Genomic DNA, 20,244 nt, shown 5'->3' with positions numbered 1-20,244 from the left:
CTCATGCTGCTTTTTATGAACCCCCGTCTGTCCTCCAAATTAGCAAGTGATAGATGTTTACCTAGCCTCCACTGGATATTTGTAGAAAGTAGTCTGGATTTTTTTTTTAAAGATTTCATTCATGCAGTTTTTAAAACATCCCTGACCATAGAAAAATGATATCAAAAATGAAAATCTCAAAGGGACAATCTACTGTAACCCTAATCCTTAATCTGCAAATTTATTACAACTCAGCAGACATATCATTAACAGAGATTGCACAGGAATCTTCAGAATCAGAATTGCACAGAGCTGGAAAAGACCATAGAGGGTCATCCAGTCAAAAACCCCTCCCCGTCTCAGAGACTTAAAAAAACACTCCTGACAGGTGCATATCCAATCTCCTTCTAAAATCTTCCATCGAGACTCCACCACCCTCTGAGGAAGCATATTCCATCAATGAACAGCCCCCACCATCAAAAAATGTTGCTTGGTGGAGAGTGCCCATGAGAACATTTTAGGATCACGTCAGTCCAGTTTTCCCTACAATTTTAATTTAACGCTTGAAATTGAAATTGAGTGGACCCTGATTTTATTTACCTCTGGAGTCAAAACTTGTCACTCCAGTCCGAAAAAAACATTTACTTTGGGGATTTTTGTTCAATTGAACTAGCTGCTGAGTATCCCCTTAAAATTTGAACAGAAAATTAACAAAATATTACATGGAAAACCGGGCGGTCAATGCTCTAGAAAGATATCATCCTCTTATTAGGATGTCACATTATTTCATAGTTGACAAGATGATTGAAAACATCTATGTTTAATTGCATTTAAAATAAGGAGTGAAAAGAAAATCCACAGTTGTACATTCTAACAAATTTTACATGTGAAGGCAGATCATACAAAAGAAGTGCAGATATATCATTTTTATATTAAACTGATGGATGAAAAAATGGCGACATAGCCTTTGAAAATAATCAATAGCCCCTGCCAGCAAATGTTTCAAATTTTAATCTGAATAATTGCCAAATGATTATCACTCATTGGATTTAGATGCACTTTCTCTTGATTTTTTTTGCATAGTTTAAATATTGCTGCACCATCTCCACTGCATCCCGTGATGCTTGTGAGTCACAATAGTTTTTCTTAAAAAAAAAGAAAATCTGGAGAGTTTATAGATTCACCTCTTCCCCATTACATTATTATTTCTAATTATTATAAATACATCGTTTTACTCATCCGATTTGAATAGCATGCATTGGTATAGTTACTGTACAATTGAAATACTGTTGCAGACTTCATACAGTGTGCATTTTCTCAGCTCAACGATATTATTTAGACACACTGCTTAACAAAATTGAACCGATAAAGGGGGGATAGGGAGGGGAGGAAATACCCTTAAAAAATCCAGCTAAAACAAAACCTCACAGTGCTTACCAAAATGCAGTTGGAATTAAACAGTAATAAGTAAAATTATTTATTATTATCGTTATCGTTATTACATAGGAAATAAAAATGCCCCACAAGAGTTAACACACTTTAGAAACTAGCAAAACACATTTGTATTTTTTTCCTGTTTAAATAGATTTGTTCCGATTAGACAGTGCACTGGCATCTGCTTTATCTTAATTAGAGGGAGAGGTGAATGACCACTGTTTATTTTCACTTTCCTCATTAATTATGAAAAACTGCATTTAATTCATCTTGCATGGTGAGCGACTGGCTGCGCAGATGTAGGTCGTAAGGGAAGTGACTCTCGGTAGGCAGCCTGAATACGGAACTCTGCCCAAGGGGACCCCTGGGTGGCACTGCACAATAATGCATGCCATAATTGTAGTTTTTACCATAGTCCAAAGCTTCTTCTTGCTTGAGGGAAAATATCCCATTATAGTTAATTGGGGGAGGACTTAAGGGACCTTCAAACTGGGGGCTGGCACACTCTGGGGAAGTGCTTTCGTAGAAGGACTCATAAGCGCTGCAGTAATTGTAGGGCTTCATGGACTTGGAATTATCAAGTGTTCCATGGCCTGGAGGAGTGTTCAGTTCTGGGCTGTGATAGGGTGGGTAGAAAGTGGTGTAAGGAGATCTGGCATGATGGGCCGTTTCCCCCGTCTGACCCATCAAGAAACTTCGGGCGTTCAGCTGTAGGCATCCCGCCACCAAGTTTGTCGTTGGTTGGGAGAGACCTTTGCACAAGTTTTGAACAAACGTCAGCAGATCAGGCCTCTTGCCAATTCGCAAGATTTCTGAAAGAGCCCAAATATAATTTTTGGCAAGTCTCAGAGTTTCTATTTTAGATAGCTTTTGTGTTTTGGAATAACAAGGTACCACTTTCCTTAAACTGTCCAGTGCATCATTGAGACCATGCATTCTGTTCCGTTCTCTTGCGTTGGCTTCTTGTCGCCTGAATTTGACCCTATCCATTCTCATCTTGGTCGTCTTTTTTTTACGGAGGCCCCTCCTCCTGGGTAAACCATTTTCATCTTCTTCCTCTCGGTCATCTTCCGCCTCCTCTTTTTCTGTATCTTCCACTGTCAATCTTTTAATGCTTTTCCCTTGGTGTGCAATCTGCTTTCCAAAGCTTTCTGGCTTCTTGATTTGCTTTGGATCCTCACTTTCTCTGGAAAACTTCCGGCACATCTGGGACTCTGACATTACAACAGACTCATCAAATGGTAGTGTTAACATGGCGTTAATCTTATGTTACCTGAAAGAATGTCAGCACAAAGTTTTAAAGATGTTCATTGACAAAGTTTACATTTCTAAACAGATTTTCTCCTAACTTGCCAATAATACTGCATATTAGCAGATATAATATTGCTATATAACAGCGATACACAAATGCCTATTTATGCAAGGTGCACAGTCTCTCTCTCTCTCTCTCTCAGAGCAAATTACTTAAATAAAATAATAGCAATTGTTATATTATTAATTTTTTCCAGAATTATATTTTTCATTTTTCCATTGGGAAAATATTGATACTTAAGAATTAACCCAAAGTTGACAATCTGAAATTAACTTGAGTTTATATATATAATTATATAAAACATTTAGTGATGTGAAAGCCACAAAAAAAATAGATTTCAACAATATATTAATCCCCTTTGTTATCAACTAAGACGAGAGAATAGTTAAAACAAAATAAAAGGGCTATGAGTCCATAAGCAGACGGCAAAAATAACCGATTAACTTTTATATTGCCATTTGTTTGTACATATTCTATAATACTGTCTGAATTGACTTGAAAAAAAATTTAATGGAAAAGAAGGCAAATGAATCATTCAGTGATTTAATTAAAGCGAAGAGAGGGGTTTTTCTCCCCTCCCCCCAATGATGGGTATGAAAACGTGTGATACACAGATTATTTCTTTCCTGTTAAAACGGGACAGGGGAAATACCAAATATTCAAGCAAAGCATCAATGCAATACATTTCTTTCCCTTGCTCGCTGTGATTTTCTTTTTTTGGGGGGGAGGGGGATTCCAGCTTCAAAATGTTGTTGGAATTAACTGGTGTTTTTATTTCCGTTTTTAAAAATCAGAAGGGAACAATAACCTCCTCACATTCTTCTAGCATCTGTGTTTCTGTGAAGGAACAGACGTTTCCCTCCAGCTAATATCTGACAGGAAAAGTCAGTGGATTCTGACTGCAATTGTGCACGTGTGTTCAGAATCCAGAATGAAACGCTGTGCGTGTGTGTGTGGGGGGGAGAATTTACTTATTGTATTGTTTCTGCTTTGTTTTCCGTTTTCAAGCAGCATATTCAAGGGTTCTTAAATTCACAAACAAGTACACCAAGGCAAATTTACAAACAAGGAAGAGAGTGATTTTTTTAAAGTAGATTAAACAAACCAACACTAAGCTCAACTTAGCCCGTCAGCAAAAGCTTAACTCTCTGAGTCTTGTCCACCAGACAGTATTACATAATCAGTGAAAGGAGACAACTACATTTAAGAAGAAAAAGAAGCAGCAGAAACAGCACACACAGCATTCATACAACACAAGACATTTACCCTGTACCTTTAAAGCACTTGCATGCACACTCAGCAGCACCAAGGAAATAGATAAATATATATATATATTTATATTGATTTGCATTACCTTGGCCTTTATTTTAAAAATCTCATTCAATAATCAATTTTCATTTTTTGCCTTCCAATTCGTTTCAGTCCGAATGTCGCATCGTCTCCAGGAGTCTAGATCTGTGTATATCTGCACTATCTCATTGATCTCTAAAAAATGACATTGATGCCAACTGGTACCCATGCCATCTGCTGGTGACGTCACAGGGCAGAGCGAACCATGTGATCTTTTCTCCTGGGACCTTCATTCTGCACTCATCATCTGGCATCCCTGTAAGTGGGTACCAGCATTCATGTATCAACACAGAAGGTTAGGCTGATAGGAGAGCGAGAGAGAGAGAGAGAGAGAAGGGGGGGAATCCATACCAGCATTTTACAAGCAGTTGGTGTATTTCTCTGAGTTTTGTTGAACAGGCGAAATGTCAACATCCACTTTTATCCCTGTCCACAGGTACGTCTGCTTTCTACTTCATGGTAAGCAGCTTCTTTTTTTTTTTTAATTTCAAGAAAGACCTTTTTTTTTTTTTAATCGTATTCATCCGAATCTCATGTGCCCACCTGGCTGTTTGGCAATAAGGACTGTCAAGGTAGAAATGGCAACTAGAAACGGTGAAGTGTCATCCACTCCTTATCAAGTTTCACTCCGGTGTCAGGGAAGCTCCGCAGCAGGTTCTTTTCTGACATTGTTGGGAGCGATCTTCGTATGCACATGGCAAAAGTATATAATCGAAATCTGGATTTTTCCCTTTGGGTTGGGCGCGAGATTTCTTGCAGGCATCCTTGAAGAAAAGAAAAGCAGCTACAGAGAAGAAGTATAGGATGGTTTGAAAAGCAAGGAAAATACATTTCATAAGTGTAGTGATTCCTGCCTACTTCTGCTCACTCTTGCATCCCACGTTCACCTGCTGATTTCACTGCAACCATCTGAGTCAGTTCAGGAAAATGAAATAACTTTCTCCTGCAGGCCCACCTTTTTTGCTTGCCTTTGAGTTTGACATAATTTTTTTTTGGTTGAAATAATCGCTCCATATATTCTTGCTCTTGATTTTAACTCGTTTTCACCTGCTCCCTTATTCCTTCCCTTCTCTCTTCTCATGTTTCGTTTTTGTTTGTTGCCTCTTCCCCACCCTTTCTCCCTTTTTGGCTCATCATCTCCAACGGCAGAGAAGAAACAGTTAAACAGAGCTGACACCCCCACCCCCACCCCCACCCCGTCAAGAAAGCATGCCAGAGTGCCTCTGGCAAACTCCACCTTAATTTTTTTAAGGAATAACACATCTCCAAGAAGCCATATACATTTTTTTTTAAAAAATGCTTCAATAAATGGAGGTTTTACTGGTGATTTTCTGGCTTAAAGTGTGAGCACAATTTGCTTTTAGAATTAAAGCAATCCTTGGGAACAGTGCTATTGTTATGGGTCAGTAGGATTTGGGGGGGGGGAGGTTTCTCCCCCAGAGTTTATGACTCGACTGCTTTAATTCACACTGGACCAAGCTTAAATTTTAACACGCTTGGCCTCGATCCTGTTATTACTGTCAGTAATTATGATCCAAACCAATTTGGATATTTCAAAATATAACAGGATACACTTTAAAAAAATTCTATTCAAGGCACTCTTTTTATTTTGTCCCTCGCTTAAGTATCTTAACGTTCTCCACTTTTTATTGCCAAGCGAAGATACAAGCCATTAGTTCGTAATCTAAATTAGGTCTGGGTAGAAGGATAAGTACATTGAAATGGGCGCAGGATTTTAAAACTTATATGGCAAGTAAACAGCAGGCTTCCATCCTCTTGCCTCCTCCTCCCCCGGATTAATATCAAATATCTTGGTCTGACTTATGTTTTGGAAGCTGTTGTGCAACAGAGTATTAAACCTTTGTTTGTGTGAAACAGAGAGGTTTGGAAAATCCCGAGGTTGGCTGTTAACCCTATCGCAGATTTTGCACGTTCAGTGACTATGCAAATCACTAAACAGCTAAATGCTGTTTAAGCGCTGGGCTTAAAAAAAGAAGCAAAGCAAACCTCAAATGTACCTTGCAAAATTCCAGGTGAGGTTAACATTGTTAGCGGAGGATCTGTAATCATTCCAATCAGCGTAAGACTGTTTTTCCATACACTCATTTTGGCTTAGCTATTTTTTAAAAAATCCCCCAAAGTAATTGCAAAATGCCCTCCAGATATATATTTTATATCACCCCTAAGAATAGCATAAGCAAATCATAGTTTTCCTATTATAGCTGAAGTCTTTTAAATCAATTTATGATTGTGTTGCATATATAACACTCCTGGTGTTCTTGCTCAGAAACAACATATGTTTTCAGCGTAATGGTTCTAACCAGCATTTGGTAGAGCAGAAGCAGGAAAATGATCAAGTAGCTCAAACCCTGACACATGGACCTCACCGAAAGGATTAACACATTTCTAAGGGCATGCATGTTGAAGACTTGCAGAGTTACCTCAAGGTGGAAATGCATGTCCTGCTTCTAAGGGGTGCTTTTGAAATCTATCTGCTTTTTCTTGATACAAAGTGGATAAGCAGAACGCTGTTTTCACCAGAGAAAGAGGGAAGTGCGCATAACTTTAGCTATGCGACTGTTTTAAATTCCAGGACAAGTTCTAGAGCAGGGTTTTCAATGAAATGAAAACTGGAACCCTGGCTGGGAGACAAGTGTCTGAGGTAGGAATGTTTGAGAGAGGAAAAGGTGGTTAAAAGGGCATTACGCATCACCCCCCTCCCAGCCATTTCAGTGGAAATTCTTGCCTTCTGAACCCACTTTGCAAAGGCTAGTTGGACTTTGGAGAGTCAGTTAGGACAGGGTAGTCAACCTGTGGTCCTCCAGATGTCCATGGATGCCAATTCCCATGAGCCCCTGCCAGCAAACGCAATTCATGGGAATTATAGTCCATGGACATCTGGAGGACCACAGGTTGACTGCCCTTGAGTTAGGAGACTGAATGTGTAATTCTGCCCAAAACACGAATGAAAGATTCATCAAACTGTTATATTTGGGGGTTCAATATACTGAGGTTTGCCTTTGTCATTGAACCTCAGAATGAGGAGCCACAAAAAATAGGTCACCCCACCCCCTCCTTGAAATAGTGTCTTTTGGGTATCCTGCTCAAGCACAGTAGGGCCTATTCTGCACACAATAGATAATGCACTTTCAATGCACTTTAGAAGTAGATTTTCCTGTTCTGCGCAGGAAAATCCAGCTGCCAAAGCACATTGAAAGTGCATTATCCTATGTGTGCAGACTGGGCCTAGGATTAGTTTTAAAACATGAAAATTCTGCTTCAAATTATGGGCCAGAGTTTGTGCCCCCCAAGATAAAAGCATGCTGTTGAGAAAGTCGAGTAGTTGATGGACATTTCAGAGTGCTGCTCATGGAGTGCTCCAGTGGAGGAGATTCAGAGGGTTAGATCCATCCAGTTGATGAAAAATGAAGAAGGGGCCCCCTTTGAATGCCCTCAAAAAGCTATGCCACGGACCACAGCCTCGGACCATGCAGAAAAGCCATGGAAGCAGCTGCAGAGAGGGGAATTGGGTGAGAGTGATTGGAAATCAGGCTGGATCTAATTCAGAGAATTTCTAAAGCATTAACTGACTAGTTTTGAGCAAATTGGACAGGCGTTCTTGAAATCCATACCTTCCCAATATCCCATTGTTGTTATCTGCAGACGTAAAGTAGGAGAAGAAAGGGAGGGCTGTGTGGATTCATGGCAGAACACTTCGCTTGTGTACAAAAGACCCCATGTTTAAGGGGATTTTGAGAAGGTATGGATTTGAGCAACACTAGCCAGCGTTTTGTTTTCTCTCCCTCAATCTCGCTCTCTACAGCTGCTCCTCTCTGACATGGTTTTTCTACATGCAGAAGCTTTGGTCCTTTCCGGATCTCAGGCACTCATGGAATGCATTAGCAGACCTGCAAGCAGTTCCTCCCTTGTACCCGCAAGCAGGGGTAGTCAACCTGTGGTCCTCCAGATGTCCATGGCCAATGCTGGTAGGGGCTCATGGGAATTGTAGTCCATGGACATCTGGAGGACCACAGGTTGACTACCCCTGCCTGCAAGGAAGCCATACCTGGCATTTAGTTGTGGCCAGGAACTTGAAATTGCCAGTTTTCAAAGGTAGGGTTGCCAGCATCCAGATGGAACCTGGGAATCTCCCACTGTCACAATTGATCTCCAAGCAACAGAATTCAGTTTCTCTTGGGGGTGGGGGGGGGGAATGGTTGCTTTGGAGGGTGGACATTGTGCTCAGCTGAGGTTCCTCTCCTCAAAGCCTCCAAATCTCCAGATATTTCCCATCCCAGAACTGGCAATCCTATTTCAAAGGAGAGATCTCTGCCTAATAAAACAGAACTGGAACACTGTCTCTTTTTCACAGAGTCCTAATCCACAATCCTTTTGTATCACTCCCCATCCTTTGGAAACTTACTCCCTTGGGTGATCGTCCCCTGATTTTATTGCACCAAGTTTTGTTTTCTCTTTAAACACACAGGGACGGGTTGAAGACAGTCTAGGCTGGTAAACCCGAAACGCTTTAGCCTTCGGAGTGAGTTGCGATTCCGTGAACATTGCAAGGTTTGACGAAAAGACCACAAGAGTATATAGTTAATGCATGCTGAGATGAGCAGTTTGTTTCAAAGCACACAGCATGCTCTAAATTAAACGTAAGGCAAAAAGATATTGAGCAATTAAACTTACGCTGCATTGACAGAAGCAAAACATAAAACCACAGAAAAGCCTGGAAAGTTGTTTGCCTTAGACTTTTTCTCACTTGCACTGAAAAAATATAAATGGCACCCTTGTCCACAGACACATATACTCCTATCTAGTGGCACCTCTCTCTCTCTCACACACACACACACACACACACACACACACACACACACACACACACACACACACATAAAGCAACAGAACTCCCTCTGAAATATCCTCCACTTTACTTCACGGTAAGGAAAAAGACATTATTGGACTTTTCAGCCAGTACTGTTGAGTTGTATGGCAGTACCTTTACAGTACCACAGAGAGTGATTAAAATATGGAATTCACTGCTGGCAGATATAGTGATGGTCCTAGGAATAAACAGCTTTGCAAGAGGATTCAATACATTTGTGGAGGAGGACAAATCCATCAATGGCTACTAGACATGCTGACTGAGGGGAATCCAGATTTAGAGACACTGAATCCCAGAGCCAGGTGCCAACATCAGGGGAAGGCTGTTGCCCTGCTGTGGGCTCTCCAGAGGAACAGGTTGACCACTGTGTGAGACAGGATGCTGGACTAGATGGACTACTAGGAATGCTGGTCCCCAGGTGGGAGCTGGGAATTATAGCTCTTCTCCAGACTAAAAAGATCAGTTCCCTTGTAGAAAATGGTTGTTTTGGTTGTCTTTAGCATTATACTCCACTGAGGTCCGTCCCTGCCCCTCATCCCACACATTCCTGGCTCAACCCCCAAAGTTTCCAGGTATTTCCCAACCCAGAGCTGGCAACCTTATGAATAAATAAATAAATACATCTTTATTTTTATAACCCACCCTTCCTGTGTAGCTCAGAGCAGGCGCAACATGGCTACTGCAGTCAAATAAAACAGTTAATCATAAAATCAGTTATCCCCAGATAATTTCAACAGGGCGGTTCAGAGTTCTCGGACTGGGTCTCCGCTCAGACTCCAGTGATAAGATCAGCACTTCTTGACGATGTTTCAGAACCCCAACCATAAGCCTGGTAGAACAGCTCTGTCTTACAGGCTCTGCAGAACCACTGGTCTGATGGATCATTGGTCTGATTCAGCAGGGCTGTCGTAATCTTATGTAATTTCAGTCTAAACCCACAACGGGAGGGCAGTGGCAGAGTATCAGTGTGCATGCAGAAAGTCCCAGGTTCTGTCTCCAGCATGTCTAGTTAACATAATTGGGTAGCAGGTGATATGGAAGGCATCTGAGGCTACAGAGAGTCGCACCCAGTGGTCTGGTTCAGCTTATGGCGGGTTCCTCTGTTCAAATCCATTGTTTTTAATGGGTATAGACTGGAGTGATTTGTTTAGGATTACATTGAAGGCATCTTCAGTGGAGTGATAAAATATATGACTTCATAACTATTTCAAGCATAGGGCAGCTGCTTCTGATAGAGGCAAATCTCCATGCAAGAGTCACACAGTAGCATGACTGTGCTTTGAGCTCTTTCTGGGGTAAGACTGTAGCACATTAGCAAAACCAGTGCTGGATGTGTGTTATACCCACCAGCTATTACATTTTTCTCACCTCCTCTGCCTTCAACCCAGTGTGTGGATCGATGGCAGAGGAGGGAACAGAACATACTTTGTGGGTTGCATTCTTTTGCTGCTCAGTCACTTGTCCCTTCCCTGCCACCCAAAGCTCCTCTCATTTCTGGGAGTGGGAGTGACAGGGAAGTGTGGCCAGCTGACACCACTTCCTAGTACCTTGGAGTCTGAACAATATTTCGAGGTCAAAAGATTGAAGCTATTCAGAAATCCCTAGCCTTTGTTTTTTTTTGGGGGGGGGGGATTTATTTTGAAATGACTTAGATTTCATCCCACCTCACTTCACTCCAGCCCTCAAGAAGAAACAGCCAAGGCTTATAAGGTAAGAAAATAATTTTGATTTTTATATGGATGAGAATGGGAAAATTACAGTGCAATACTAAGAAGAGTTACTATTCATAATCATTTGACTTCAGACTATTTGTAATCAATAAAATCTGGCAAATCTTTTTCATTATACATACCCAGAGGTATAACAATTTGTCCCTGACCTGGATAGCCCAGGCTAGCTTGATCTGGTCAGTTCCTGGAAGCTAAGTGGGTGAGTAATTAAATGGAAGACCGCCAAGGAAGTTCAGGGTTGCTACACAAAGGTAGGCCATGGTACATCACCTCTTGCCATGAAACCCCTACAAGGTCACCAGCTGTGACATGAAGAGACTTCATACACTCACATGGGTATATACACACACATACACACAATTATCTGATCTCCTGAATGAGCCTTTTTGCATCATAGGTGTGTGATTATTAGCAAAAAAAAAAAAAAAGTTCTGATGACTAATCAATGATCCCCATAGATTAGTTTAAGCAATGTATTGAAAAGTATTTAGCCATACTTTAAACCAGACTTTTTCAACTAGGGTTTGTTTTCTAAAATGGAGAAGGGGGAGATTTGATATATCCCTAGGTCATGGGGCTAGTTGCACGAATAAGCACAGTAAGAAATTCATTTCTACCTTTCAACAGTTTTTTTTGAAAGAACAAAGCTTGCAATAATAATATTTAGAAGACAGGTGTGAAAAAAAAATTCAAATCCTTTTCTCTTAAAAAAGGAAAACCTTGTCTCAATAGTGGTAGAAACTGAACCCTCCCTCCCTCCTTCCCTCCCCTCCCAACAGCGATTTAAACGCTTGCAATACAAAAGAAAAGATACCCTTTGTTTAAAAGTTTAATGTCCTTAATTAGTAGAATTGTCGGACTAATTAGAATACCAATTAGAATTGGCAGGGCTATCGTTAATTTGGATGCGCTGTGGTCTAGTGTTAATTGCTATTCAACCTATAGTTGGTGAAAGAGAAGGAGTAAGTAGATAAATGTACATGCACACACACACACAAACTATTTTAAATGTTAAGGGTCCATAAGCATTATGATCTTCACGGTCGATGCATACTTAGGGAGTCTTTAATTCAGGGAGATGTTGATGAAAAGTTAACAGCTGCAAATGCAAAAATTCTCGGTGGTTTCAGATCAAAGCCGCATACTTTATATGCTACTTTGGGAATATTTTGCATTTGTTCAGATTATTATAATTATTGGAATAGTCTCGGATACTACTGCTGAATTAATTCTGGAAATGGGGCATGTAAGGCTTGTTGAAAGTTTTCCGTTTGGTTTGGTCATTAACATCTGCTTTCCCCCCTGCCCTAATGACTGATACACACTACCATCCATACACACTGAAGAAAGGCAGTGTGACAAGGAATGTTTAAGAGATTGCACATGAGTCTTCTTTTTGTACTAGTCATCAGTGCACATGTGCCTCAGCACAACTGTAATCTATAGAAGGGATATTTCTATTTTATAGAAGGGATATTCTATATACTAGTTTCAAAGACCGTTCCTAAGAACGGGCCTTGAAAGTGTCCCCTAGCCCTTGACCAGGCAGCTTAAGGTGGCCTTGGGCAGCAGGTTGCAGCCAGATCAAGTGGGGTGGGTGGGGGCTGGGCAGCTCGTTAGCAGGGCCGGGACAGAGCTCCTTAGCAGGCAGTCAGCAAGCAGTCAGCAGTCAGCAGGTTCAGCCTAGCAGGCCAAGAAGCCCTCGTAAGCAAGCCCTCCACCACGACCTCTCCCCTTACCTGCTGCTGGCTCCAGGCACTGAGGATTCTGAGAGCAAAGAGACTAGAGTCCAGAGACGGAGGGCAGGAGCTGCAGGGACAGGGCCAATCTGGGCAAAGCTGGCTGCACCCTGGCCCTATTCAAACTTGGACAGCCGGACACGTCCCACCCCCTAGGCTGTTTCACAAATATACAGAGGAACAACAAGGGATAAGGATGGTATCTATGGAAGTACCTCTTCCATTATGTCACCCAGAGAGGTTTAAGATAATATGACCAAAATTTGCTCAGGGGCCCTGGCCCCAAAGGAGTAAAACTAGCCCTGTTGGCTTTTTCAACCTTGGCCCTGGCCTGGTGGAATGCTCTACCTAATGAGATTAGAGCCCTCCGGGATCTTAAACAATTCCAGAAGGCCTGTAAGATTCAAGAAGAAGCAGAGTTGGTTTTTATATGCTGCTTTTCTCTACTCGAAGGAGTCTCAAAGTGGCTTACAGTCACCTTCCCTTTCCTCTCCCCACAACAGACACCCTGTGAGGTGGATGAGGCTGAGAGAGCCCTGAGATTACTGAAGAAGAAGAAGAGTTGGTTCTTATATGCCGCTTTTCTCTACCCGAAGGAGGCTCAAAGTGGCTTACAATCGCCTTTCCTTTCCTTTCCCCGCAACAGACACCCTGTGAGGAAGGGGAGGCTGAGAGAGCCGTTGATATTCCTGCTCGGTCAGAACAGCTTTATCAGTGCCGTGGCGAGCCCAAGGTCACCCAGCTGGCTGCATGTGAGGGAGCGCAGATTCAAACCCAGCTTGCCCGATTAGAAGTCCACACTCCTGACCACTACACCAAGTTGGCTCTCACTAGGCCTATTGTTGAAATTAACAGAAACAAAATACTAACCTCCCAATCGGAAATACAGTACCATCTTAAAGAAATCTGCCAAATGCCAACCAAGCCCCCTCAGGGACATAACAAACAGATGGCTTTTTAACCTAAAATTAATTTAGATTTACTGCAGTCTACTAGTGCATCAGTGCTGGTGTGCAAACAAGTTAGGTAATTTGGGACCCCAAATTTGAGAAGAATTCATAATCATCACTTCTCTATACAGTAATAAATTGGGCTGCCTCAGATGCCTCAGAAACCTCAGATATGCTTGAATCATACATGAAAGGAAAGATGTTATCTATGTGAATTAGTTCCATTTTGTAGCCCCAACGCAATGTGTCTTTGGTACAACTCTCATTTGTTTTTCCAGAAGGGCTGAGATGCCGACCAGAAAGCTAGCTTTAATAATTTTACAGGCATGGAGTGTAACAATTCAAAGATTTAATTTGGAACCAGAGTGGGGGTTTTCTTGTTCTCGTGAAGAACTGAAAACCAAGATCAAATAATACCTTCTCCATGTGTGTGGTTGTGTAAGAAGATTGTGCCTTGCTATCCTGTCTACTGGGTGAGCAATGTACTCTAGGCATCCACACAGGGATTTAGTACATGAAAGAACTGATATATACAAAAAGTCAAATATACATAGTCCTAGATTGTATGTAGGATCCAGAAGAACAAGGAGAGTTGGTTCTTATATTCTACTTTTCACTGCCCAAAGGAGTCTCAAAATGGCTTATAATCACCTTCCCTTCCTCTCCCCACAATAGACAACTTATGAGGTAGATGAGACTGAGAGAACTCTGATAGGACAGCTCAGACAAAGCAGCACTATCAGGGCTGTGATAAGGCCAAGGTCATCTAGCTGAATGCATGTGGAGGAGTGAGGAATCAAACCCAGCTTGCCAGTTTGGAAGCTGCAGCTCTTAACCACTACACCATGCTGTCTGTGGTTAACTGTCTGTGTACAAAACAAAACAAAACAGTGGGTTTAATTCAACTATATGTACTGTCAGACCATTTCTGCATGGAGGTGGACAATGCGTGCTGCCTCCTGCTTGTAAAAGTGCAATTGTAAACTGTGTGTTTGCACACTTCCTGATGGGAGACCCCTCCTGCGTTATCTCACCATCTCATCACAGCTTTTCCGTTCCTAGCAAAGCTTCTCAGGTTGTCAATCAATGTAAGCCACCAATACCCTCTCAGCAGTGGTTTTGGGGACTCCCCTCCCCCGAGTTCCGAAATTAATAAAAAAAAATAGGAAACTTCTGTGTTGCTGTGGGGATCTGGGTAATTATCGACTTGTCAGCTTGACATCTGTAGCTGGCAAAATTTTGGAACAAATAATCAAACACTCGGTGCTTGAGCAGCTGGAACTGAGAGCTGTGATTTCTAAGACTCAGCACGGGTTTCACAAGAACAAGTCATGTCAGACCAACCTTATCTCTTTTTTCGAGAAAGTGACTACCTTGCTGAATCAGGGGAATGCCGTGGACATAGTTTATCTGGATTTCAGTAAAGCTTTAGATAAGGTTCCACATTATATTCTTGTTGACAAGTTGGTAAAATGCGGTATGGATCTTAATAAAATGCGGTATGGAGAGCCAGTTTGGTGTAGTAGTTAGGAGTGTAGACTTCTAATCTGGCATGCTGGGTTCGATTCTGCGCTCCCCCACGTGCAACCAGCTGGGTGACATTGGGCTTGCCACAGCACTGATAAAATTGTTCTGACCGGGCAGTGATATCAGCACTCTCTCAGCCTCACCCACCCCACAGGGTGTCTGTTGTGGGGAGAGGAATGGGAAGGCGATTGTAAGCCGTTTTGAGCCTCCCTTGGGTAGGGAAAAGTGGCATATAAGAACCAACTCTTCTTCTTCTTCTTTTTCTAATTCTGTCAGGTGGATCAATAACTGGTTGACAAATCGTACACAGAGGGTACTTGTTAGTGGTTCAGCATCTTCTTGGAAACGAGTGACAAGTGAAGTACCCCAAGGATATGTCCTGGGGCCTGTGTTGTTCAACTTATTTATAAATTATTTGGATGAGGGATTAGAGGGGATACTTATTAAATTTGCAGACAATACTGCAAATTTCAGTTGTGTTTGCTACCCCTGGGAGGGGTAGCAAACACAACTGAAGACAGCAACAGAATCAGGATGATAGGCTCGAGAAGTGGGCTAAACTGGATAAAATGAAATTCAATAGGGACAAATGTAAAGTTCTGCATTTAGGTAGGAAAAACCAAATACACCAATATAAGATGGAGGAGACTTGTCTTGGCAGTAGCATGTACGAAAAGGATCTAGGAGTTTTAGTAGACCATACATTGACCATGAGTCAGCAGTGTGACTCAGTGGCTAAAAAGGCAAATGGGATTTTGGGCTGTATCAAATGGAGTATCGTGTCCAGATCACAGGAGGTGATGGTACCATTTTACTCTGCTCTGATGCGGCCTTACTTGGAGTACTGTGTTCAGTTTTGGGCACCCCAGTTGAAGAGGGATGTTGACAAACTGGAACGTGTCTAGAGGCGGGTAACAAAATGGTGAGGGGTTTGGAGACCAAGATGTATGAAGAAAGGTTGGGGGAGTGTGGTCTGTATAGCCTAGAGATGAGACAACTGAGAGGGGATCTGATAACCATCTTCAAGTATTTAAAAGGATGCCATATGGGGGATGGAGCAGAATTGTTCTCTCTATCCCCAGAGGGACAGACCAGAATGAATGGGATGAAATTAATTCAAAAGAAATTCCATCTCAACATCTGGAAGAAGTTCCTGACAGTTAGAGCAGTTTCTCAGTGGAACAGGCTTCCTCGGGAGGTGGTGGGTTCTCCATCGTTGGAAATTTTTAAACAGAGGCTAGATAGCCATCTGATGGAGAGGCTGATTCTGTGAAGGCAAAGGGGTGGCAGGTTACAGTAGATGAGCGATTGGGATGTAAAGTGTCCTGCATAGTGCAGGGGGTTGGATTAGATGACCCATGAGGTCCCTTCTCTGATTCTCTGATTTTATCTGCCAAAAACATGAATGTCTTTTAGATAGGGTTGCTGGCTGCTGCTAATATATTGCTGTACACTTTGAAGAGAACAGACAGTACATTTTATTTCCACAGATACACGGACACGTCGGTTTGTGTTCCTGTAGCAACACAGACTGTGCCTTTTTAAAAAATCACGATCTGGAAATGGAGAGGGGAGGGTGGGTGCGAGGGCAGGCAAAACATTTCTGAGACTGTTGCGCATTTCTTCTTTCAGACAGCCCGGGTTTTCACCTTATTTTTTGCCGTGACAGGAAATGCGACGCGGATTCTCTCGCTTTCCACTATCGCGGGGCAACGGGGGACGAAAACTCGCACTAACCCCTGGAGATCTATGAGTGCTGCCAATATCATGAGGAAGCAGCAACATTCAACAACCATCACTGATCTTCCAAAGAACCAGAGCTGAGGGAGAAGACAAAATGGTTTCAATCTGAGGTTCAGGATTCCATACGTCAAGCAACTAAGGTTTCAGCATACAGATTGCCCACAGCATCACTCAAGAGGCTTCATAGTTAAATGCCTACTGCTCAGACTTATTCCTGCAAGAACTCATCATCAGCTTCAGCAGGTAGCTAACATCTAGCCATAGGGCAAATGCTTCTCCTTTTAGCCTGCAGCTCTGCTCTAAGTCTATGCCTTTACCTCTCTAATGATGCAGGTGATCCTGGAGAGCTGGAAACAGACAACTGGCTTTCAACTGTTGGACTGCAGCTGTGGGTGGAGATGACTCTATACAAGCCCTTGACTGTATGTTTTGGCATGCTTCCTCCGCCTCCTCCTCTTGTTTGTTGGATTCTGCTCCTTCTGGCCTGGCTATACTCGTCCCTTCATCTGCTGAGGAGTCATCAACATTGCAAAAACCTGGCTGACCTCCATATTTCCCAGCTCAGAACTTGAAGCTCTACCCAATCCCATCCCTACAATCTGATGAAAGTCAAGAATGCAAAAGTTTTGATTTTATGTTCTGAAATGACAGATCCCTCGTTGTGGACTTCCACTTGGGCTGTTTGTGGACTTCTGGGCATTGCTTCAGTGTGCCTGTTTTCCATCTTGTGTTCAAGCCTTGATTCTATGAGAAAAGTGGTTGATACTTCTCAGGCTCGCAAGGTGCTGGTATATGCCCTATTAAAACATTATGCCAATACAGTTTTCTGTGGGATAGTTATGTCGCATAGGTGTGGACAGGAAGGCTTAATCTTGTTCTCTGCCATGTGTACAGAGAAGTATCATTCCACTTGGATCATGGTTTGGCAACAAAGCAATTAAATAAAAAATGACACACACAAACAAAATCAGACTCCAGTAGCATTTTAAAGACCAACAAAGATTTATTCAAGGCGTGAGCTTTTGAGTAATAAATAAACCTTTGTTGGTCCTAAAGGTGCCACTTGTGCTGCTTCAGACCAACATGGCTACCCACTTGAAAATAAGAAAATTAGTAACGGTTTATTTGTCATCAAGAACTGGGCAATCATTCATGTACACTTGTCTGTTGCTTAGAAAATGTACTTCCCCTGATACATGCTACGTCCGTCTGAACATTTTCTTTGCCCATCTGTCCCTCTTAATAAAACAGTAAGGGGGGTTGGGGTGGACCGAGTCCAGGATCAAAACCGCCGCTTTTCCCCCAACAACCACCTCCACTCTGAACTCTTCCCCAGCCTCCCCTCCGCATCGCCCCCTGCCACCGCTCCCCACACCTAGGAACCTTGCCCCCCACCCTCCTCCCCTTTCAAACACAAAACCTTGATGGGACAGATAGCAAGGGGGGGCGGCCCCTTCAAAGCCTGTCCCTCCAGCGGCCTGCCTTCCGCCCCAGCTGCCCGGCTACTAGCGCCCGCTGTATTTGGCCTACAGTGGGCCTAAAGGCTAGTTAATAATAAGTCACTAGCACCAGTGCAATCTGACTTCACTTTAGATGACTTAGAATTGTCTCTGTAATGCCACTCACTGAATTTCTTGACTTATAATCTGCTTTTCTCAGGGGACTCAAGGTGGATCCCACATAGCACCACAGTGTACACCAGCAGACTTGTGCATTTCAAATTGCTAAGGAATTCGAGAAATTGACATCAAGATTAAAGAAATGTAACAAACAATTTTATTTTATTTTATTTTATGCCGCAATCTTCCCCCTTTGGAAATGTGGCACGTAGAACAAACAGAAGCCGGGTCCCGGTAGCAAATCTCTAAACCTGGGGAAGATCAGCTCTGTAGCTTCAGTTCTTCTCCCCTGAGATTTCACTAGTGGGGTGAGCTGCAGCGGATCTCTTGGGGAAGCCTGATGGCTCTGATCAAAAGGCTTCTTGATAGATAAATGGTTTTACTGTCATTCCCCACAATTGTTATTTTTCATTTCTTTTGTTTGTTTGTTTTGTTTAGGTGGTTTGTAGCAAGCGTTCCTCACCCCACCCCCTCGCCCTGTTTGTTTGCCTTCGGGGTTTTTTTGCATGTGTGGTTTTTCTCTGCCATTAGACATTCAAAAAAAAAAATCCCTCCAGTGCCTTTATATGTAATTATGTTAGTTGCCCTCCTTCCTGCTGTATCATCATAGATGCACATAGTTTAAAACATGATTTTTAATGATAATAATTAATTTGGGCGTGCTGGGAAATAGTTCACATTGACTTTGTTTTGTTTTGTTTTTTGTTCTTTTTTAATGTCAGATGTTTCTTTGTTGCCTGCAAAAGGAAGAAGCTGATGGGGAAAATTCAATATTTCAAAATAGTATTTGCTCTCTGTATATTGTATATATATATATATTAAAGTTCTACAGGACATTAGAGGGCCAGGATCATGGAGATGTAGGTTTGAATATTCTTCTGCGGAAGCTCTTTGGATGACTTTTGAACAGTCAAACATAACTCACAGGACTGGTGTTGTGAGGATAAAAGAGAGGAAGGGGGAACAAGGGTGTGAGCCAGTTTTGGTCTTCACTATTATCTAATAATAAGGAGGATGCCACTGAATCAACTGGGAAGCGACTGCAGAGGGACCCAAAGGGTGTTTGCCTCCATTGGTGTCCCCTGGCTGCTTGGTGCCGGGCCCCTGGCCTCCCAGCCGGGTAGGCCACGCCCGGTTACCGGCCGGTCTCCTGATTGAGACCCCCAAGCTCAGGGAGTCCCAGAAGCAGACGGGCCTCCCTGCCAACAGGCTCCCTACCGGGCATCACCCACAGCTACGGCAAATAATTCAAATAAACCAAACAACAGGGGTGGGTGGGAGGGTTGCTGTCCGAGTGGCGGCTAATGCAGAGGGTGAGAGTGTGTACACCTGGCCTATTTAAGGCCAGGCGCCCCGCCCCTCCGCTGTCACGCCGCGACTCGATGATGCTGCTGGGTTGCGCCTCACTGGGCACCCCCGCGGTGTCAATGGCGGCTGCGCTTAGTTGCGGCCGGTATTTGCTGCCTTTCTGGGTCTGCTTGTGTCAGCTATACTTGGTCTGATCTGTTTTCATTCAAATCTTAGTTGTTTTATATATATATTGTATGTGTGATGTGCTGTTGAGCTACAGCTGACCGATGGTGACTCCAACAAAGAACTTTCAAGGCGGGTGAGAAGCAGAGGCGGTTTGCTGTTTCCTTCCTCTGCAGAGTCTTCCTTGGTGATCTCCCTACCAAGTACTTTCTCTGCTTAGCCTCTGAGAGCTGATGAAATGGGGCTAGCCTGGGCCATCAAGGTCAGGGCAAATTTGTTTGTGTGCATAAATCACGAATAAATCACAGGTGACTGATGGGGACCCCATAGGATTTTCGAGGCAAATAATTAAGCAATTATGGTTTGTCTTTGCTTCCTCTGCAAATAGGGATGGCAGCCTCCAGGAGAGACCTGGGGATACCTCCGGAAATACAGTTATCTCCAGACTACAGTTCCCCTGGAGAAAATGTATCCAATGGAGTGTGGAGCCTATGACATTG

The 20,244-nt window shown here is 42.8% G+C and overlaps 1 protein-coding gene and 1 long non-coding RNA gene across 2 annotated transcripts; one reads left to right on the top strand and one right to left on the bottom strand.

Annotated features, from left to right (window-relative positions):
- Positions 1-783: 783 nt before the first annotated feature.
- On the bottom strand, positions 784-4,205 carry NEUROD6 (neuronal differentiation 6). Its single transcript, XM_077303763.1, has 2 exons — positions 4,080-4,205; positions 784-2,686 (listed from the first exon to the last, which is right to left on the bottom strand). The coding sequence occupies exon 2, from the start codon at positions 2,665-2,667 to the stop codon at positions 1,654-1,656; it is 1,014 nt and encodes a 337-aa protein (XP_077159878.1). The 5' UTR covers positions 2,668-2,686; positions 4,080-4,205; the 3' UTR covers positions 784-1,653.
- A 144-nt stretch (positions 4,206-4,349) lies between these two features.
- Positions 4,350-18,493, top strand: LOC143820681 (uncharacterized). The gene is made up of 3 exons (XR_013225459.1): positions 4,350-4,534; positions 16,579-16,895; positions 16,986-18,493. It is a non-coding gene; the product is annotated as an uncharacterized LOC143820681 (long non-coding RNA).
- Positions 18,494-20,244: the final 1,751 nt, after the last annotated feature.

The sequence above is a fragment of the Paroedura picta genome, chromosome 11 (genome assembly GCF_049243985.1).
Source record: "Paroedura picta isolate Pp20150507F chromosome 11, Ppicta_v3.0, whole genome shotgun sequence".
In the NCBI taxonomy this organism is placed as follows: Eukaryota; Metazoa; Chordata; class Lepidosauria; order Squamata; family Gekkonidae; genus Paroedura; species Paroedura picta.
This window is presented reverse-complemented; position numbering and strand designations above follow the sequence as displayed.

What these genes read in the sequence shown, in the direction of transcription:
- NEUROD6 (XM_077303763.1), bottom strand. Translation starts at nt 2,667, where the DNA reads ATGTTAACACTACCATTTGATGAGTCTGTTGTAATGTCAGAGTCCCAG.